The sequence below is a fragment of the Salvelinus namaycush genome, chromosome 30 (genome assembly GCF_016432855.1).
Source record: "Salvelinus namaycush isolate Seneca chromosome 30, SaNama_1.0, whole genome shotgun sequence".
Lineage (NCBI taxonomy): Eukaryota > Metazoa > Chordata > Actinopteri > Salmoniformes > Salmonidae > Salvelinus > Salvelinus namaycush.
Window position 1 is genome coordinate 343384 of NC_052336.1, and position 22208 is coordinate 365591.

Consider the following 22208-nt stretch of genomic DNA (forward strand, 5'->3'; position numbering starts at 1 on the left):
CCCAGACGTGCTCAATGGGATTGAGATCTGGGCTTTTCGCTGGCCATGGCAGAACACTGACATTCCTGTCTTGCAGGAATTCACGCACAGAATGAGCAGTATGGCTGGTGGCATTGTCATGCTGGAGGGTCATGTCAGGATGAGCCTGCAGGAAGGGTACTACATGAGGGAGGAGGATGTCTTCTCTGTAACGCACAGCATTGAGATTTTCTGCAATGACATCAAGCTCAGTCCGATGATGCTGTGACACACCGCCCCAGACCATGACGGACCCTCCACCTCCAAATCGATCCCGCTCCAGAGTACAGGCCTCGGTGTAACGCTCATTCCTTCGACGATAAACGCAAATCCGACGATCACCCCTGGTGAGACAAAACCGCAACTCGTCAGTGAAGAGTGCTGTCTTAGGCGTCTCACAGTACGGACATTGCAATTTATTGCCCTGGCCACATCTGCAGTCGTCATGCGTCCTTGCAGCATGCTTAAGGCACGTTCACGCACATGAGCAGGGACCCTGGGCGTCTTTCTTTTGGTGTTTTTCAGAGTCAGTGAAAGGCCTCTTTAGTGTCCTAAGTTTTCATAACTACGACCTTAATTGCCTACCGTCTGTAAGCTGTTAGTGTCTTAATGACTGTTCTACAGGTGCATGTTCATTCATTGGTTATGGTTCATTGAACAAACATGGGAAAGTGTTTAAACCCTTTAAAATGAAGATCTGTGAAGTTATTTGGATTTTTACGAATTATCTTTGAAAGACAGAGTCCTGAAAAAGGGACGTTTCTTTTTTTGTTAAGTTTACTTACCTGAGAGAAGCCTACCAATTTTACCCGACAGATTTGTGTCACTTGCTCTTGCTTTCTGTGGCTTGTTCTTTTCTAACTTTCACTATGAATGTTTTCCGATGAAACAGGGTTTTGAGACTTTGTCCCCTCATAAATGTTATGTGGGCAAATGCATTCAGATAAATACTGTCTGTTTACAGGTTTACACATACACAAGTACTTGCTTAATGAAATCTGGAAATCTGATTACAATATGATCATTTATATTATTTTGCTGCAAGACTATGTTATCCTGCTGAGCTAAAGCCTAGTCTTAAGGTTTCAAACAAAACTATAGTGTAGATACTGTATAGCCTATTATATAAGGTGCTGAAGACTCCTCTTCTAATAAATTCTCTCTACAACACCTGTAAGGTGTCAAACAGTTTCCAAACAGGTTGTACAATCTTTAATGCAATTTAATTAGATTTTCAAGATACAGATAATAATGCATGCTAACACTTTATTAACATGGAATAGCTATCGTTCCATTTTAAAATGTGTCCGGTGTCCAAGTTTGTATCTGTTGCAATATGTATATAAAAGAGATGAACTGTGTGTAATAAAAAATACAGCTATCATTGTCCACGCAGCAGGAACATGAGGAAGACAGCAGTGTTCTAGAAGCGTCCACGCAGCAGGAACATGAGGAAGACAGCAGTGTTCTAGAAGCGTCCACGCAGCAGGAACATGAGGAAGACAGCTGGGTTCTAGAAGCGTCCACGCAGCAGGAACATGAGGAAGACAGCAGTGTTCTAGAAGCGTCCACGCAGCAGGAACATGAGGAAGACAGCAGTGTTCTAGAAGCGTCCACGCAGCAGGAACATGAGGAAGACAGCAGTGTTCTAGAAATGTCCACGCAGCAGGAACATGAGGAAGACAGCAGTCTTCTAGAAGCGTCCACGCAGCAGGAACATGAGGAAGACAGTGTTCTAGAAGCATCCACGCAGCAGGAACATGAGGAAGACAGCAGGGTTCTAGAAGCGTCCACGCAGCAGGAACATGAGGAAGACAGCTGGGTTCTAGAAGCGTCCACGCAGCAGGAACATGAGGAAGACAGCAGTGTTCTAGAAGCGTCCACGCAGCAGGAACATGAGGAAGACAGCAGTGTTCTAGAAGCGTCCACGCAGCAGGAACATGAGGAAGACAGCTGGGTTCTAGAAGCGTCCACGCAGCAGGAACATGAGGAAGACAGCAGTGTTCTAGAAGTGTCCACGCAGCGGGAACATGTGGAAGACAGCAGTGTTCTAGAAGCGTCCACGCAGCAGGAACATGAGGAAGACAGCAGTGTTCTAGAAGCGTCCACGCAGCAGGAACATGAGGAAGACAGCAGTGTTCTAGAAGCGTCCACGCAGCAGGAACATGAGGAAGACAGCAGCCAGGAGAATACAGAGAGTACACACTGTAGGAACCACGATCTCTGTTACCATCTCCATGTGGCTCGTCAACGGATCTGGAATAATCATTGAAAACAACAGTAACCTAACAGTAACCCGGCCTACACCCTAAAGAGCAAACAGAGGCTCCATTTTGTATAATAACACACAGGTGACTACACCACTTTGTACTACCAGCAGAAATGTACTCAGCAGCAAATAGCGAATAGTCCGATAAGTGCTAAATCAACAACAGCTCAAATTCAATACTTTAAATGATTTGAAAAGTATTTGGTGAATGTATTTCCTACCCAGGTCTGCTACACACCAGTCAGTCACTTTAAAAGAAGAAGTAATGGAGTCCTATGTAGGCCTACCTAAACTTCATCATGCACTGGCCAAACCTTTGGCATCCCTGCCTGTTCCTTATTGTCCTGCTGGGACTTTCTTCTAGCTGGAGGAGCAAACAAAGAAAAGTCCTGTTAGAGAATGTCTTCCCGTGTAGTTTTCTTGTTCAACTATTTGTAGTTCAACTATTTGTAGTTCAACTATTTGTTGAAAAGTGCCAATTAGAGTCAGAATGTTCCTTTGTTTGCCCCGGCAGCCAGATTCAACCCGATGTCCCTGCATGCTGAAGTTGTTGGAGCTGAGTGACATACATTATGTAAAATATTTTCAAATAGTTCAAGTTTTAAAGTATGTGCTTGATTTAAGTTGTAGTTTGCATTTTTGGGACTATTCTATTGAGTCCATTGTACTGGGGCTTACTAAATCAAGTAAATCGCAGCTCAAGTATTGGAAAGTCTTTGCCATGATGTCTTTGAGCCAGGGGTCTGGTGGCGTTGGGGTCTGGTGGCGTTGGGGTCTGTCAGTGTTGGGGTCTGTCAGTGTTGGGGTCTGTCTGTGTTGGGGTTTGGTGGCGTTGGGGTCTGGTGGTGTTGGGATCTGTCGGTGTTGGGGTCTGGTGCCGTTGGGGTCTGGTGGCGTTGGGGTCTGTCGGTGTTGGGGTCTGTCGGTGTTGGGGTCTGGTGGTGTTGGGGTCTGTCTGTGTTGGGGTCTAGTGGTGTTGGGGTCTGTCAGTGTTGGGGTCTGGTGGTGTTGGGGTCTGGTGGTGTTGGGATCTGTCGGCGTTGGGGTCTGGTGGCGTTGGGGTTTGGTGGTGTTGGGGTCTGGGAGTGTTGGGGTCTGGGGGTGTTGGGGGCGTTGGGGTCTGTCTGTGTTGGGGTCTGTTGGTTTTGGGGTCTGGTGGTGTTGGGGTCTGTCTGTGTTGGAGTCTGGGGATGTTGGGGTCTGGTGGTGTTGGGGTCTGTCAGTGTTGGGGTCTGGTGGTGTTGGGGTCTGTCAGTGTTGGGGTCTGGTGGTGTTGGGGTCTGTCAGTGTTGGGGTCTGGTGGTGTTGGGGTCTGTCAGTGTTGGGGTGTGGTGGTGTTTGGGTCTGTCAGTGTTGGGGTCTGTCAGTGTTGGGGTCTGGTGGTCTGGGGGTGTTGGGGTCTGGGGGTGTTGGGGTCTGGTGGTGTTGGGGTCTGTCAGTGTTGGGGTGTGGTGGTGTTGGGGTCTGTCAGTGTTGGGGTCTGGTGGTGTTGGGGTCTGTCAGTGTTGGGGTCTGGTGGTGTTGGGGTCTGTCAGTGTTGGGGTGTGGTGGTGTTGGGGTCTGTCAGTGTTGGGGTCTGGTGGTGTTGGGGTCTGGGGGTGTTGGGGTCTGGGGGTGTTGGGGTCTGGTGGTGTTGGGGTCTGTCAGTGTTGGGGTGTGGTGGTGTTGGGGTCTGTCAGTGTTGGGGTGTGGTGGTGTTGGGGTCTGGTGGTGTTGGGGTCTGTCTGTGTTGGAGTCTGGGGATGTTGGGGTCTGGTGGTGTTGGGGTCTGGTGGTGTTGGGGTCTGTCTGTGTTGGAGTCTGGGGATGTTGGGGTCTGGTGGTGTTGGGGTCTGTCGGCGTTGGGGTCTGGTGGTGTTGGGGTCTGTCAGTGTTGGGGTCTGGTGGTGTTGGGGTCTGTCAGTGTTGGGGTCTGGTGGTGTTGGGGTCTGTCAGTGTTGGGGTCTTGTGGTGTTGGGGTCTGTCAGTGTTGGGGTCTGGTGGTGTTGGGGTCTGTCAGTGTTGGGGTCTGTCAGTGTTGGGGTCTGGTGGTGTTGGGGTCTGGTGGTGTTGGGGTCTGTCAGTGTTGGGGTCTGGTGGTGTTGGGGTCTGTCAGTGTTGGGGTGTGGTGGTGTTGGGGTCTGTCAGTGTTGGGGTCTGGTGGTGTTGGGGTCTGTCAGTGTTGGGGTCTGGTGGTGTTGGGGTCTGTCAGTGTTGGGGTCTGGTGGTGTTGGGGTCTGTCAGTGTTGGGGTGTGGTGGTGTTGGGGTCTGTCAGTGTTGGGGTGTGGTGGTGTTGGGGTCTGTCAGTGTTGGGGTCTGGTGGTGTTGGGGTCTGTCAGTGTTGGGGTCTGGTGGTGTTGGGGTCTGTCAGTGTTGGGGTCTTGTGGTGTTGGGGTCTGTCAGTGTTGGGGTCTTGTGGTGTTGGGGTCTTGTGGTGTTGGGGTCTGGTGGTGTTGGGGTCTTGTGGTGTTGGGGTCTGTCAGTGTTGGGGTCTGGTGCCGTTGGGGTCTGGTGGTGTTGGGGTTTGGTGGTGTCGGGGTTTGGTGGTGTTGGGGTCTTGTGGTGTTGGGGTCTGGTGGTGTTGGGGTCTGGTGGTGTTGGGGTCTGTCAGTGTTGGGGTCTGGTGGTGTTGGGGTCTGTCAGTGTTGGGGTCTGGTGGTGTTGGGGTATGTCAGTGTTGGGGTCTGGTGGTGTTGGGGTCTGTCTGTGTTGGGGTCTTGTGGTGTTGGGGTCTGTCAGTGTTGGGGTGTGGTGGTGTTGGGGTCTGTCAGTGATGGGGTCTTGTGGTGTTGGGGTCTGTCAGTGTTGGGGTCTGGTGGTGTTGGGGTCTGTCTGTGTTGGGGTCTTGTGGTGTTGGGGTCTGTCAGTGTTGGGGTCTGGTGGTGTTGGGGTCTGTCAGTGTTGGGGTCTGGTGGTGTTGGGGTCTGTCTGTGTTGGGGTCTTGTGGTGTTGGGGTCTGTCAGTGTTGGGGTGTGGTGGTGTTGGGGTCTGTCAGTGTTGAGGTCTGGGGGTGTTGGGGTCTGGTGGTGTTGGGGTCTGTCAGTGTTGGGGTGTGGTGGTGTTGGGGTCTGTCAGTGTTGGGGTGTGGTGGTGTTGGGGTCTGGTGGTGTTGGGGTCTGTCAGTGTTGGGGTCTGGTGGTGTTGGGGTCTGTCAGTGTTGGGGTGTGGTGGTGTTGGGGTCTGGTGGTGTTGGGGTCTGGTGGTGTTGGGGTCTGTCAGTGTTGGGGTCTGTCAGTGTTGGGGTCTGTCAGTGTTGGGGTGTGGTGGTGTTGGGGTCTGTCTGTGTTGGGGTCTGGTGGTGTTGGGGTCTGGTGGTGTTGGGGTCTGGTGGTGTTGGGGTCTGGTGGTGTTGGGGTCTGGTGGTGTTGGGGTCTGGTGGTGTTGGGGTCTGGTGGTGTTGGGGTCTAGTGGTGTTGGGGTCTTGTGGTGTTGGGGTCTGTCTGTGTTGGGGTCTGGTGGTGTTGGGGTCTGTCAGTGTTGGGGTCTGGTGGTGTTGGGGTCTGGTGGTGTTGGGGTCTAGTGGTGTTGGGGTCTGTCAGTGTTGGGGTGTGGTGGTGTTGGGGTCTGGTGGTGTTGGGGTCTTGTGGTGTTGGGGTCTGTCTGTGTTGGGGTCTGGTGGTGTTGGGGTCTGTCAGTGTTGGGGTGTGGTGGTGTTGGGGTCTGTCAGTGTTGGGGTCTGGTGGTGTTGGGGTCTGTCTGTGTTGGGGTGTGGTGGTGTTGGGGTCTGTCAGTGTTGGGGTCTGGTGGTGTTGGGGTGTGGTGGTGTTGGGGTCTGGTGGTGTTGGGGTCTGTCAGTGTTGGGGTGTGGTGGTGTTGGGGTCTGGTGGTGTTGGGGTCTGTCTGTGTTGAGGTCTGGTGGTGTTTGGGTCTGTCTGTGTTGGGGTGTGGTGGTGTTGGGGTCTGTCAGTGTTGGGGTCTGGTGGTGTTGGGGTCTGTCAGTGTTGGGGTGTGGTGGTGTTGGGGTGTGGTGGTGTTGGGGTCTTGTGGTGTTGGGGTCTGTCAGTGTTGGGGTCTGGTGGTGTTGGGGTATGTCAGTGTTGGGGTCTGGTGGTGTTGGGGTCTGTCTGTGTTGGGGTCTTGTGGTGTTGGGGTCTGTCAGTGTTGGGGTGTGGTGGTGTTGGGGTCTGTCAGTGTTGGGGTCTGTCAGTGTTGGGGTCTGGTGGTGTTGGGGTCTGTCAGTGTTGGGGTCTGGTGGTGTTGGGGTCTGTCAGTGTTGGGGTCCGGTGGTGTTGGGGTCTGTCAGTGTTGGGGTGTGGTGGTGTTGGGGTCTGTCAGTGTTGGGGTCTGGTGGTGTTGGGGTCTGTTAGTGTTGGGGTCTGGTGGTGTTGGGGTCTGTCAGTGTTGGGGTCTTGTGGTGTTGGGGTCTGTCAGTGTTGGGGTCTTGTGGTGTTGGGGTCTTGTGGTGTTGGGGTCTGGTGGTGTTGGGGTCTGGTGGTGTTGGGGTCTGTCAGTGTTGGGGTCTGGTGCCGTTGGGGTCTGGTGGTGTTGGGGTTTGGTGGTGTCGGGGTTTGGTGGTGTTGGGGTCTTGTGGTGTTGGGGTCTGGTGGTGTTGGGGTCTGGTGGTGTTGGGGTCTGTCAGTGTTGGGGTCTGGTGGTGTTGGGGTCTGTCAGTGTTGGGGTCTGGTGGTGTTGGGGTATGTCAGTGTTGGGGTCTGGTGGTGTTGGGGTCTGTCTGTGTTGGGGTCTTGTGGTGTTGGGGTCTGTCAGTGTTGGGGTGTGGTGGTGTTGGGGTCTGTCAGTGATGGGGTCTTGTGGTGTTGGGGTCTGTCAGTGTTGGGGTCTGGTGGTGTTGGGGTCTGTCTGTGTTGGGGTCTTGTGGTGTTGGGGTCTGTCAGTGTTGGGGTCTGGTGGTGTTGGGGTCTGTCAGTGTTGGGGTCTGGTGGTGTTGGGGTCTGTCTGTGTTGGGGTCTTGTGGTGTTGGGGTCTGTCAGTGTTGGGGTGTGGTGGTGTTGGGGTCTGTCAGTGGTGAGGTCTGGGGGTGTTGGAGTCTGGTGGTGTTGGGGTCTGTCAGTGTTGGGGTGTGGTGGTGTTGGGGTCTGTCAGTGTTGGGGTGTGGTGGTGTTGGGGTCTGGTGGTGTTGGGGTCTGTCAGTGTTGGGGTCTGGTGGTGTTGGGGTCTGTCAGTGTTGGGGTGTGGTGGTGTTGGGGTCTGGTGGTGTTGGGGTCTGGTGGTGTTGGGGTCTGGTGGTGTTGGGGTCTGTCAGTGTTGGGGTCTGGTGGTGTTGGGGTCTGTCAGTGTTGGGGTGTGGTGGTGTTGGGGTCTGTCTGTGTTGGGGTCTGGTGGTGTTGGGATCTGGTGGTGTTGGGGTCTGTCAGTGTTGGGGTGTGGTGGTGTTGGGGTCTGGTGGTGTTGGGGTCTGGTGGTGTTGGGGTCTGGTGGTGTTGGGGTCTAGTGGTGTTGGGGTCTTGTGGTGTTGGGGTCTGTCTGTGTTGGGGTCTGGTGGTGTTGGGGTCTGTCAGTGTTGGGGTCTGGTGGTGTTGGGGTCTGGTGGTGTTGGGGTCTAGTGGTGTTGGGGTCTGTCAGTGTTGGGGTGTGGTGGTGTTGGGGTCTGGTGGTGTTGGGGTCTTGTGGTGTTGGGGTCTGTCTGTGTTGGGGTCTGGTGGTGTTGGGGTCTGTCAGTGTTGGGGTGTGGTGGTGTTGGGGTCTGTCAGTGTTGGGGTCTGGTGGTGTTGGGGTCTGTCTGTGTTGGGGTGTGGTGGTGTTGGGGTCTGTCAGTGTTGGGGTCTGGTGGTGTTGGGGTGTGGTGGTGTTGGGGTCTGGTGGTGTTGGGGTCTGTCAGTGTTGGGGTGTGGTGGTGTTGGGGTCTGTCTGTGTTGGGGTCTGGTGGTGTTGGGGTCTGGTGGTGTTGGGGTCTGTCTGTGTTGAGGTCTGGTGGTGTTGGGGTCTGTCTGTGTTGGGGTGTGGTGGTGTTGGGGTCTGTCAGTGTTGGGGTCTGGTGGTGTTGGGGTCTGTCAGTGTTGGGGTGTGGTGGTGTTGGGGTGTGGTGGTGTTGGGGTCTAGTGGTGTTGGGGTCTGTCAGTGTTGGGGTCTGGGGGTGTTGGGGTCTGTCAGTGTTGGGGTGTGGTGGTGTTGGGGTCTGTCAGTGTTGGGGTCTGTCAGTGTTGGGGTGTGGTGGTGTTGGGGTCTAGTGTAGTATTCTGTACTGACCTGCAGCTAGCAGCTGGTTACTGGAGGAGCACGTCTCTGTGGCTTTCCTTCTCCAGCTCTCCACCTGTAGAGACCATCAAAATTAATGTATTAATTAACCAACCAACCAACCAATCAATATGTATTAATACAACCCATTAAAAAAAAGTCTGTCACAAAACAGCACAGTGGAAAACTTAAACGGTTGTGAACCAAATAGAATAGGCCTATATCAGGTGTGTACAAGGTGTCTGTGACTGTACCTCTCTCTGGTTGGGGAACCCATTGGAGCTGATGATGCGTTTGTAGTACTGAACAGAGGCTTTTGGGTAACGTGGTTTATTCTTGTTGAGGAAGTCCACGTAGAACAGGCCAAACCTCTCAGAGAAGCCTTCGTCCCACTCAAACTTGTCCAGCAGCGACCAGGCTGTGTAACCCTTCACGTTCACGCCGTCCTTAAGGGCTGTCATGTGGAGAAAAGACCAGCAGAGGGTGCTATAGGAGTTCACTTGCCCAGTATCAATAGAGTAGATAGTGAAACCTCAAACACACTCAAAACACCTGTTTTGTCCTAAAATGATGCCAGTTCACTAAAACAATTACTTGTTATAAAGAAAAATGAACGTTTTACTAACCCTCTATAATATTAGATTATTTTCTCTACTAAACCTTTCTTCAAGGTAATATTAAGAGCTTATTATTTTCTCTACAGTGTACTAAACCTTTCTTCAAGGTAATATGAAGAGGATGTTATTTCCTCTGATAGATCGGTTCCTCACCCTTGAGCATCTCATTGATGTAATCCTTGAAGTACTGCATCCTCCAATCATCACACAGGTCTGTGCATCTCTGCACCTTCTCTGACACCCCATTCTCTGTCACGTAGATCATGGGGTTCCCATACTGAGTCTAGTGGAGAGACAGGGTCCGGAGGAGACAGGGAGACAGGGTCCGGAGGAGACAGGGAGACAGGGTCGGGAGGAGACAGGGTCCGGAGGAGACAGGGAGACAGGGTCGGGAGGAGACAGGGAGACAGGGTCGGGTGGAGACAGGGAGACAGGGTCGGGTGGAGACAGGGAGACAGGGTCAGGGGGAGACAGGGTCGGGTGGAGACAGGGAGACAGGGTCAGGAGGAGACAGGGAGACAGGGTCGGGTGGAGACAGGGAGACAGGGTCAGGAGGAGACCGGGAGACAGGGTCAGGAGGAGACAGGGAGACAGGGTCGGAGGGAGACAGGGTCAGGAGGAGACAGGGTCGGGAGGAGACAGGGTCGGGAGGAGACAGGGAGACAGGGTCGGGAGGAGACAGGGAGACAGGGTCGGGAGGAGACAGGGAGACAGGGTCGGGAGGAGACAGGGAGACAGGGTCGGGAGGAGACAGGGAGACAGGGTCGGGAGGAGACAGGGAGACAGGGTCAGGAGGAGACAGGGAGACAGGGTCGGGAGGAGACAGGGAGACAGGGTCGGGAGGAGACAGGGAGACAGGGTTGGGAGGAGACAGGGAGACAGCGTCGGGAGGAGACAGGGAGACAGGGTCAGGAGGAGACAGGGAGACAGCGTCGGGAGGAGACAGGGAGACAGGGTCGGGAGGAGACAGGGAGACAGGGTCAGGAGGAGACAGGGAGACAGCGTCGGGAGGAGACAGGGAGACAGGGTCGGGAGGAGACAGGTTCGGGAGGAGACAGGGAGACAGGGTCAGGAGGAGACAGGGAGACAGGGTCGGGTGGAGACAGGGAGACAGGGTCGGGAGGAGACAGGGAGACAGGGTCAGGAGGAGACAGGGAGACAGCGTCGGGAGGAGACAGGGAGACAGGGTCGGGAGGAGACAGGTTCGGGAGGAGACAGGGAGACAGGGTCAGGAGGAGACAGGGAGACAGGGTCGGGTGGAGACAGGGAGACAGGGTCAGGAGGAGACAGGGTCGGGAGGAGACAGGGAGACAGGGTCGGGAGGAGACAGGGAGACAGGGTCGGGAGGAGACAGGGAGACAGTGTCGGGAGGAGACAGGGAGACAGGGTCGGGAGGAGACAGGGAGACAGGGTCAGGAGGAGACAGGGAGACAGGGTCGGGAGGAGACAGGGAGACAGGGTCGGGAGGAGACAGGGTCGGGAGGAGACAGGGTTTGTGTCAAACAAGGAAGAAGGTGGGAATGTTTCCGCAGATCTGGGTCAAATGCATAAAGTAAAATAAAGTACAAACTCCACACTGAATCAAGCACACCTCCAAACCCACCTGGAAGTAGTGGAAAGTTGTTAACATACTGTACTTGACCAAACACATCATGTATTTAACCCAGGTCTGGCTGGTAGGACCTGCCCACACTAACAGTAGTGTATTATACCTTAACGAAGTTAAGCAGGCGTCTGAATCCCCAGGGGACAGAGTAGAGCCACTCAGAGCCGGGGTCGGGCCAGCGAGGGTCCACCAGCTCCACCAGGTCACGGTCGGTGAAGTAGCTGTTCCCGCGGCCAGACGGGTAGTTCTTCTGGGTGATATAGCGCGTGGTGAAGTGGCCAATACCCAGGAAGTCACAGGTGCCCTTGATGTAACTCTTCTCCTGGGAAGAGAAGACGGGGAGACGGGAGGTTCCTAGACCCTGCTGGGCACTCTTCCTACCTGGAGACCAGAGAGAGAGACCAGATTACACTATGACCTTTGACCTCTAACCCTAACATTGGGAGGAGAAGACGGGGAGGCGGGAGGTTCCTAGACCCTGCTGGGCACTCTTCCTACCTGGAGACCAGAGAGAGAGAGACCAGATTACACCATGACCTTTGACCTCTAACCATTAACCCTAACATTGGGAGGAGAAGATGGGGAGGCAAGAGCTACCCAGACCCTGCTGGGCACTCTTCCTACCTGGAGACCAGAGAGAGAGTGACCAGATTACACTATGACCTTTGACCTCTAACCCTAACATTGGGAGGAGAAGACGGGGAGGCAAGAGCTACCCAGACCCTGCTGGGCACTCTTCCTACCTGGAGACCAGAGAGAGAGAGACCAGATTACACTATGATCTTTGACCTCTAACCCTTAACCCTAACATTGGGAGGAGAAGACGGGAGGCACTCATCTTGTCTGTGTGGAAAGAGACATCAGGTGTGACGGTGACACGTATACGTTTCTATGTCCTGTTACATATAGGCAGGGATTTTGGACACTGGCCAGCCAGGCAAATTACACGCAGAAAATAATCTAGAACCTGAAATGGTTCTTTGGCTGTCCCCATATGAGACCTCTTTGAAGAACCCTTTTGGGTTCCATGTAAAACCCTTTCCACAGAGGGTTCTACATGGAACACAAAAGAGTTCTACCTGGAACCAAAAAGGGTTCTCCTATGGGGACAGCTGAAGAACCCTTTTAGGGGGGTAAACCACCATTTATTTTTCTATCCCGGGTCTATAATCTGTGCCATTCAATATTTCACAAGACAGCCAGCAGGCTAATTGGGTACATTTTCTACTAGCCTGGTCTGAACAGTACTAGCCTCAGGCTAGCGGGCTAGTTGGGTATTTTTTCTACTAGCCTAGTCTGAACAGTACTAGCCTCAGGCTAGCGGGCTAGTTGGGTATTTTTTCTACTAGCCTGGTCTGAACAGTACTAGCCTCAAGCTAGCGGGCTAGTTGGGTATTTTTTCTACTAGCCTAGTCTGAACAGTACTAGCCTCAGGCTAGCGGGCTAGTTGGGTATTTTTTCTACTAGCCTGGTCTGAACAGTACTAGCCTCAGGCTAGCGGGCTAGTTGGGTATTTTTTCTACTAGCCTGGTCTGAACAGTACTAGCCTCAAGCTAGCGGGCTAGTTGGGTATTTTTTCTACTAGCCTGGTCTGAACAGTACTAGCCTCAGGCTAGCGGGCTAGTTGGGTATTTTTTCTACTAGCCTGGTCTGAACAGTACTAGCCTCAGGCTAGCGGGCTAGTTGGGTATTTTTTCTACTAGCCTGGTCTGAACAGTACTAGCCTCAGGCTAGCGGGCTAGTTGGGTATTTTTTCTACTAGCCTGGTCTGAACAGTACTAGCCTCAGGCTAACGGGCAAGCTTCATTTAAACCCGGTGGGTTGTTCGTGGAAATGGAACACCTAGCTGTGACAATACATGACTTACCGATGTAGTCTTTCATGACCTGAGGGTAGTCCCCGTTGAAGATGGGTGTAGCGAACCAGCCCATGTAGAACTGGACATATCTCTCTGCTGCCTCGATGTCTCTCTGGTTGGTGATGTCCACTGGTTCCCCCCAGTCTGCCAACAACGAGATCCCAACCAAGCCTTTCTGTTTGCTTCTCCATTGAGTGTCATAGGTGTGCCAAACCTTAGCATGTGCCTGTTCAAATGATATATTATTCTGCATCAGGGGACAGACAGTACACTAGGCCAATATATATTGGAATTAGATTACTGACAATATTAAATATAATTATATTATAAACAATTAGTGATTACCTTGATAATGTGGTGGGCAGCTTTGTAGGCCCCAGTGCCCCTCATCTTCAGTCCAGGTGCATGTTCTCCAGTCTCATAGCCCTCCACAGCACTAGACTACAAACACAGTTTAATAGCCCTCCCCATCATTAGACTACAGTCTCATAGTCCTCCCCATCATTAGACTACAGTCTCATAGTCCTCCCCATCACTAGACTACAGTCTCATAGCCCTCCCCATCATTAGACTACAGTCTCATAGTCCTCCCCTGCACTAGACTACAGTCTCATAGTCCTCCCCTGCACTAGACTACAGTCTCATAGTCCTCCCCATCATTAGACTACAGTCTCATAGTCCTCCCCATCACTAGACTATAGTCTCATAGTCCTCCACATCACTAGACTACAGTCTCATAGTCCTCCCCAGCACTAGACTACAGTCTCATAGTCCTCCCCAGCACTAGACTACAGTCTCATAGTCCTCCCCAGCACTAGACTACAGTCTCATAGTCCTCCCCAGCACTAGACTACAGTCTCATAGTCCTCCCCATCACTAGACTACAGTCTCATAGTCCTCCACAGCACTAGACTACAGTCTCATAGTCCTCCCCATCACTAGACTATAAACACAGTCTCATAGTCCTCCCCAGCACTAGACTACAGTCTCATAGTCCTCCCCATCACTAGACTACAGTCTCATAGTCCTCCACAGCACTAGACTACAGTCTCATAGTCCTCCACAGCAGTAGACTACAGTCTCATAGTCCTCCCCATCACTAGACTACAGTCTCATAGTCCTCCCCATCACTAGACTACAGTCTCATAGTCCTCCCCAGCACTAGACTATAGTCTCATAGTCCTCCCCAGCACTAGACTACAGTCTCATAGTCCTCCCCAGCACTAGACTATAGTCTCATAGTCCTCCACATCACTAGACTGCAGTCTCATAGTCCTCCCCAGCACTAGACTATAAACACAGTCTCATAGTCCTCCCCTGCACTAGACTATAAACACAGTCTCATAGTCCTCCCCAGCACTAGACTACAGTCTCATAGTCCTCCCCAGCACTAGACTACAGTCTCATAGTCCTCCCCAGCACTAGACTACAGTCTCATAGTCCTCCACAGCACTAGACTACAGTCTCATAGTCCTCCCCAGCACTAGACTACAGTCTCATAGTCCTCCCCAGCACTAGACTACAGTCTCATAGTCCTCCCCAGCACTAGACTACAGTCTCATAGTCCTCCCCAGCACTAGACTACAGTCTCATAGTCCTCCCCAGCACTAGACTACAGTCTCATAGTCCTCCACAGCACTAGACTACAGTCTCATAGTCCTCCACATCACTAGACTACAGTCTCATAGTCCTCCCCATCACTAGACTACAGTCTCATAGTCCTCCCCAGCACTAGACTACAGTATCATAGTCCTCCCCATCACTAGACTACAGTCTCATAGTCCTCCCCAGCACTAGACTACAGTATCATAGTCCTCCCCAGCACTAGACTACAGTATCATAGTCCTCCCCATCACTAGACTACAGTCTCATAGCCCTCCCCAGCACTAGACTACAGTCTCATAGTCCTCCCCAGCACTAGACTACAGTATCATAGTCCTCCCCAGCACTAGACTACAGTCTCATAGTCCTCCCCAGCACTAGACTACAGTCTCATAGTCCTCCCCAGCACTAGACTACAGTATCATAGCCCTCCCCAGCACTAGACTACAGTCTCATAGTCCTCCACATCACTAGACTACAGTCTCATAGTCCTCCCCAGCACTAGACTACAAACACAGTCTCATAATCCTCCCCAGCACTAGACTACAGTCTCATAGTCCTCCACAGCACTAGACTACAGTCTCATAGTCCTCCCCAGCACTAGACTACAGTCTCATAGTCCTCCCCATCACTAGACTACAGTCTCATAATCCTCCACATCACTAGACTACAGTCTCATAGCCCTCCCCATCACTAGACTACAGTCTCATAGTCCTCCCCAGCACTAGACTACAGTCTCATAGTCCTCCCCTGCACTAGACTACAGTCTCATAGTCCTCCACAGCACTAGACTACAGTCTCATAATCCTCCACATCACTAGACTACAGTCTCATAGTCCTCCCCAGCACTAGACTACAGTCTCATAGTCCTCCCCAGCACTAGACTACAGTCTCATAGTCCTCCCCAGCACTAGACTACAGTCTCATAGTCCTCCACAGCACTAGACTACAGTCTCATAGTCCTCCACATCACTAGACTACAGTCTCATAGTCCTCCACAGCACTAGACTACAGTCTCATAGTCCTCCCCAGCACTAGACTACAGTCTCATAGTCCTCCCCAGCACTAGACTACAGTCTCATAATCCTCCACAGCACTAGACTACAGTCTCATAGTCCTCCACAGCACTAGACTACAGTCTCATAGTCCTCCCCATCACTAGACTACAGTCTCATAGTCCTCCACAGCACTAGTCTACAGTCTCATAATCCTCCCCAGCACTAGACTACAGTCTCATAGTCCTCCCCAGCACTAGACTACAGTCTCATAGTCCTCCCCTGCACTAGACTACAGTCTCATAGTCCTCCCCAGCACTAGACTACAGTCTCATAGTCCTCCCCAGCACTAGACTACAGTCTCATAGTCCTCCACATCACTAGACTACAGTCTCTTAGTCCTCCCCAGCACTAGACTACAGTCTCATAGTCCTCCACAGCACTAGACTACAGTCTCATAGTCCTCCCCATCACTAGACTACAGTCTCATAGTCCTCCCCATCACTAGACTACAGTCTCATAGTCCTTCCCATCACTAGACTATAAACACAGTCTCATAGTCCTCCCCATCACTAGACTACAGTCTCATAGTCCTCCCCAGCACTAGACTACAGTCTCATAGTCCTCCCCTGCACTAGACTATAAACACAGTCTCATAGTCCTCCCCATCACTAGACTACAGTCTCATAGTCCTCCCCATCACTAGACTACAGTCTCATAGTCCTCCCCAGCACTAGACTACAGTCTCATAGTCCTCCCCAGCACTAGACTACAGTCTCATAGTCCTCCACAGCACTAGACTACAGTCTCATAGTCCTCCCCATCACTAGACTACAGTCTCATAGCCCTCCCCAGCACTAGACTAGTCTCATAGTCCTCCCCATCACTAGACTACAGTCTCATAGTCCTCCACATCACTAGACTACAGTCTCATAGTCCTCCACAGCACTAGACTACAGTCTCATAGTCCTCCCCAGCACTAGACTACAGTCTCATAGTCCTCCCCAGCACTAGACTATAAACACAGTCTCATAGTCCTCCCCAGCACTAGACTACAGTCTCATAGTCCTCCCCATCACTAAACTACAGTCTCATAGTCCTCCCCAGCACTAGACTACAGTCTCATAGTCCTCCCCAGCACTAGACTACAGTCTCATAGTCCTCCCCTGCACTAGACTACAGTCTCATAGTCCTCCACATCACTAGACTACAGTCTCATAGTCCTCCCCAGCACTAGACTACAGTCTCATAGTCCTCCCCATCACTAGACTACAGTCTCATAGTCCTCCCCATCACTAGACTACAGTCTCATAGTCCTCCACAGCACTAGACTACAGTCTCATAGTCCTCCACATCATTAGACTACAGTCTCATAATCCTCCCCAGCACTAGACTACAGTCTCATAGTCCTCCCCATCACTAGACTACAGTCTCATAGTCCTCCACAGCACTAGACTACAGTCTCATAGTCCTCCACATCATTAGACTACAGTCTCATAATCCTCCCCAGCACTAGACTACAGTCTCATAATCCTCCCCAGCACTAGACTACAAACACAAATACTAGACAGTGCATTACTGTACACTAAGACTTATCAAATATGATGTTTATGGAAGTCCTGAGTCAAAATACATTGTGTCAAGTACTTTGAAATACTGAAGCCCATTTGAAAGTATTTGACACATGTCTTTGGGTCTGGTTCATGGTGAAGCTAACATTACAGTAGTTTTCTGGAAGAATATGGTTCATATACTGTGTGTCTCCCAAATGGCACCCTATCCCCTATATAGTGCACTACTTTTGATCAGTCCTATGGGCCCTGGCTCCCTATTACCTTTATAGTTCACTACTTTTGACCAGAGTTCTATGGGGCCAGGTAAACATTAGTGCACTATATGGGGAATAGGGTGTCATTTGGAACACAGCCCGTCCATTGGATAATGTGTTATGGTAATGTATTATGCATAACGGGTTATGATTATGTATTATGGATAATGTGTTGTGATAATGTGTTATGGATAATGTATTTTGGATAATGTATTATGGACAATGTGTTATGGATAATGTATTATGGATAATGTATTATATACAATGTGTTATGGATAATGTATTATGGATAATGTATTATATACAATGTGTTATGGATAATGTATTATGGATAATGTATTATATACAATGTGTTATGGATCATGTATTATGGATCATGTATTGTGGATAATGTATTATATACAATGTGTTATGGATCATGTATTATGGATCATGTATTGTGGATAATGTATTATATACAATGTGTTATGGATAATGTATTATGGATAATGTATTATATACAATGTGTTATGGATCATGTATTATGGATAATGTATTGTCTTACCCATGGGTTGTTGAAGGTGATCCAGTATTTGACTCTGTCACCAAACCGCTCAAAGCATAAGTTGGCAAAGTCGTTGAAATAGTTCACCATGCTGACGTTCTGCCATCCACCGTACTTCTCCTGTAACACCTGGGTGGTAACAGGGAAGAGAGGTTACTATAGGTCACTTGAGACCTGGGTGGTAACAGGGAAGAGAGGTTACTATAGGTCACTTAACACCTGGGTGGTAACAGGGAAGAGAGGTTACTATAGGTCACACAAGACCTGGTTGGTAACAGGGAGGACAGGTTACTATAGGTCACACAAGACCTGGGTGGTAACAGGGAGGAGAGGTTACTATAGGTCACACAAGACCTGGGTGGTAACAGGGAAGAGAGGTTACTATAGGTCACACAAGACCTGGGTGGTAACAGGGAAGAGAGGTTACTATAGGTCACACAAGACCTGGGTGGGAACAGGGAAGGAAGGTTACTATAGGTCACTTAAGACCTGGGTGGTAACAGGGAGGAGAGGTTACTATAGGTCACACAAGACCTGGGTGGTAACAGGGAAGGAAGGTTACTATAGGTTACTTAACACCTGGGTGGTAACAGGGAGGAGAGGTTACTATAGGTCACACAAGACCTGGGTGCTAACAGGGAAGAGAGGTTACTATAGGTCACTTAAGACCTGGGTGGTAACAGGGAAGAGAGGTTACTATAGGTTACTTAAGACCTGGGTGGTAACAGGGAAGAGAGGTTACTATAGGTCAAACAAGACCTGGGTGGTAACAGGGAGGAGAGGTTACTATAGGTCACACAAGACCTGGGTGTTAACAGGGAAAGAGAGGTCACTATAGGTCACACAAGACCTGGGTGGTAACAGGGAAGAGAGGTTACTATAGGTCACTTGAGACCTGGGTGGTAACAGGGAAGAGAGGTTACCATAGGTCACACAAGACCTGGGTGGTAACAGGGAAGAGAGGTTACCATAGGTCACACAAGACCTGGGTGGTAACAGGGAAGAGAGGTTACTATAGGTCACACAAGACCTGGGTGGTAACAGGGAAGAGAGGTTACTATAGGTCACTTGAGACCTGGGTGTTAACAGGGAAAGAGAGGTCACTATAGGTCACTTGAGACCTGGGTGGTAACAGGGAAGAGAGGTTACTATAGGTCACACAAGACCTGGGTGGTAACAGGGAAGAGAGGTTACTATAGGTCACTTAAGACCTGGGTGGTAACAGGGAAGAGAGGTTACTATAGGTCACACAAGACCTGGGTGGTAACAGGGAAGAGAGGTTACTATAGGTCAAACAAGACCTGGGTGGTAACAGGGAAGAGAGGTTACTATAGGTCACACAAGACCTGGGTGTTAACAGGGAAGAGGGGTTACTATAGGTCACACCATGTGATGGATAGGGAATGTGTTGTAGTAGACTAGTCATCTGGGATCATCATAACAGGAAACATCCTTCCACAGTCTTCTATAAAGACACTGATACAAATGCAGTACAGTTCAGGTCTACATTCATTTGGGACGGATATGGAGTTAGATTACTGACAACATTATTTCAACCTAGATTCTGTAAATATATGGATAAATAAAAGGTGTCATGTTTTGCATTGAACAGTGTAGCGGTAGCTTTGTATGTGCTAGCTCGGCAAGCGAATAGCAATTCACTACTGGTTGGCATACAGTCAGTCAGTACTCAGTCAGTCAGTCAGTACCCAGTCAGTCAGTCAGTACCCAGTCAGTCAATCAGTACCCAGTCAGTCAATCAGTACCCAGTCAGTCAGTACCCAGTCAGTCAATACTCAGTCAGTACCCAGTCAGTCAATCAGTACCCAGTCAATCAGTCAGTACCCAGTCAGTCAATCAGTACCCAGTCAATCAGTACCCAGTCAGTCAGTACCCAGTCAGTCAATACTCAGTCAGTCAGTCAGTACCCAGTCAGTCAGTACTCAGTCAGTTCCCAGTCAGGTAGTCAGTACTCAGTCGGTACCCAGTCAGTCAGTACTCAGTCAGTCAGTACCCAGTCAGTCAGTACCCAGTCAGTCAGTTCCCAGTCAGGTAGTCAGTACTCAGTCGGTACCCAGTCAGTCAGTCAGTACCCAGTCAGTCAGTACCCAGTCAGTCAGTACCCAGTCAGGTAGTCAGTACCCAGTCAGTCAGGTAGTCAGTACCCAGTCAGTCAGGTAGTCAGTACCCAGTCAGTATGTCAGTTAGTCAGTACCCAGTCAGTCAGTCAGTACCCAGGTAGTCAGTCAGTACCCAGTCAGTCAGTCAGTACCCAGATAGTCATCAGTACCCAGTCAGTTAGTCAGTACACAGTCAGTCTGTCAGTCAGTCAGTCAGTACCCAGTCAGTCATTATGTCAGTTAGTCAGTACCCAGTCAGTCAGTCAGTACCCAGGTAGTCAGTCAGTACCCAGTTAGTCAGTACACAGTCAGTCAGTCTGTCTGTCAGTCTGTACCCAGTCAGTCAGTCTGTCAGTCAGTCAGTACACAGTTAGTCAGTCAGTACCCAGTTAGTCAGTACCCAGTCAGTCAGTACCCAGTCAGTCAGTGCCTAGTCAGTCAGTCAGTACCCAGTTAGTCAGTCAGTCAGTACCCAGGTAGTCAGTACACAGTCAGTCAGTCAGTACCCAGTTAGTCAGTCAGTTAGTCAGTACCCAGGTAGTCAGTACCCAGTCAGTCAGTCTGTACCCAGGTAGTCAGTACCCAGCCAGTCAGTCAGTACCCAGTCAGTCAGTCAGTTAGTCAGTACCCAGTCAGTACCCAGTCAGTCAGTCTGTACCCAGGTAGTCAGTACCCAGCCAGTCAGTCAGTACCCAGTCAGTCAGTCAATACCCAGTCAGTCAGTCAGTCAGTCAGTACCCAGTCAGTCAGTCAGTACCCAGGTAGTCAGTACCCAGCCAGTCAGTCAGTACCCAGTCAGTTCATCAGTACCCAGTCAGTCAGTACCCAGTTAGTCAGTCAGTACCCAGTCAGTCAGCCAGTACCCAGTCAGTTCGTCAGTACCCAGCCAGTCAGTCAGTCAGTACCCAGTCAGTTAGTCAGTACCCAGTTAGTCAGTCAGTACCCAGTTAGTCAGTACCCAGTCAGTCAGTCAGTACCCAGCCAGTCAGTCAGTACCCAGTCAGTTCGTCAGTACCCAGTCAGTTAGTCAGTACCCAGTCAGTTCGTCAGTACCCAGTCAGTTAGTCAGTACCCAGTCAGTCAGTCAGTACCCAGGTAGTCAGTACCCAGCCAGTCAGTCAGTACCCAGTCAGTTCGTCAGTACCCAGTCAGTCAGTACCCAGTCAGTCAGTCAGTACCCACCTGTGGCAGATCCCAGTGGTACAGGGTGACTATTGGTGTGATGTTGTTGTCCAGGAGCATGTTGATCAGGTCATCATAGTATTTAATTCCCTTCTCATTGATGTGATCAGCTGGAGAAGAAAAATGGACATTACCATTAGCTATAACATTCACGAAAACATATAGGGCCTGTTTCCCGGACACAGATTACTAAGCTTTGTCCTGGACTAAAAAGTATGTTCAGTGGAGAATCTGGTCTATGAGGTATGTTCAGTAGAGAATCTGGTCTATGAAGTATGTTCAGTGGAGAATCTGGTCTATGAAGTATGTTCAGTGGAGAATCTGGTCTATGAAGTATGTTCAGTGGAGAATCTGGTCTATGAAGTATGTTCAGTGGAGAATCTGTACTATGAAGTATGTTCAGTGGAGAATCTGTACTATGAGGTATGTTCAGTGGAGAATCTGTACTATGAGGTATGAAACATTTACCTTTGATTCCGTTGGGAAATATCCTTGGCCAGGAGATGGAGAAACGATAGTGGTTAAACTTCATGTCCTTCATCAAGGTGATGTCGTCCTAGAAGATATAGACAATATCATGTCAAGGGTGTCAATTGAGACGGAGCCATATGGTTCAAATCTCAAATGGCTCCCTATTCACTTTGCAGTGCACTACTTCTGACTACATGGGGATAATGTGTCTACTGTCTATTCAGTCTATTCACCTTGAATTTGTAGTATCCTTCGCAGGAGTGGTCTGCAGTGTCGTTGAGGAAGATCTTTCCCTTCTTGTGGGCGAACACGTCCCAGATGCTCATCCCCTTGCCATCCTTGTCCCAGGCTCCTTCTGTCTGGTACGCAGAGCCCCCAGCCCCCCAGGAAAACCCTTCAGAGAGATATAGAGGTTAGCAAGAACTCTTCATTCCTGGGAGAAAATACGTTACAATTTCTCTCTTTCTCTCTCTCTCTCTCTCTCTCTCTCTCTCTGTCTCTCTCTCTCTGTCTCTCTCTCTGTCTCTCTCTCTCTCTCTCTCTGTCTCTCTCTCTCTGTCTCTCTCTCTCTGTCTCTCTCTCTCTCTCTCTCTCTCTCTCTCATTTCTAAAATAGCTATAAAATCTTGATTTCTGTGATAAAATGTAGGCCTCTCTCTCTCTCTCGTCCTCTCTTGCGTTCTCTCTCTTTCTCATCTTAATTTCTGCCATTCAATTTATATTTTTAGCAGTTTGTTTATCTATTTTTCTGCAGATCATATATATATTTATAACTATGTTTTGCTGTTAGTAATAGACCTTTTAAACATGATTCAGTTTCTCCCTGTACGGTAGCCTACCAGTTGGGAAAGTGCCATAGTAGAATGAGCCGCGTTCATTCTTGGTCCAGTCGAAGTCTTCGCTGGCTGACACACACAGCACCAGCACCAGCACATAGTGCAGCTTCAGCATCCGCTGTAGTGACATGGTGTCGGTCAGGTGTCT

At 50.4% G+C, this 22208-nt stretch overlaps 1 protein-coding gene across 1 annotated transcript; it reads right to left on the reverse strand.

The window, feature by feature from the left end:
* Positions 1-2574: 2574 nt before the first annotated feature.
* On the reverse strand, positions 2575-22190 carry LOC120024742 (lactase-like protein). Its single transcript, XM_038969022.1, has 12 exons — positions 22064-22190; positions 21459-21619; positions 21223-21310; positions 20755-20864; positions 17453-17581; positions 12829-12924; positions 12493-12709; positions 10732-11006; positions 9173-9302; positions 8657-8856; positions 8415-8478; positions 2575-2651 (listed from the first exon to the last, which is right to left on the reverse strand). The coding sequence occupies exons 1-12, from the start codon at positions 22188-22190 to the stop codon at positions 2575-2577; spliced, it is 1674 nt and encodes a 557-aa protein (XP_038824950.1).
* Between the last annotated feature and the right edge of the window lie 18 nt (positions 22191-22208).

Bases quoted from the DNA above. Each gene is read 5' to 3' on its own strand.
- LOC120024742 (XM_038969022.1), bottom strand. From the start codon at position 22,190: ATGTCACTACAGCGGATGCTGAAGCTGCACTATGTGCTGGTGCTGGTG. The intron at 12,925-17,452 runs GTAAGACAATAC...CTGTGTTTGTAG, and splicing joins TCACCTTCAACAACCCATGG to TCTAGTGCTGTGGAGGGCTA. The intron at 2,652-8,414 runs GTCAGTACAGAA...TTGCTCCTCCAG, and splicing joins TAACCAGCTGCTAGCTGCAG to CTAGAAGAAAGTCCCAGCAG.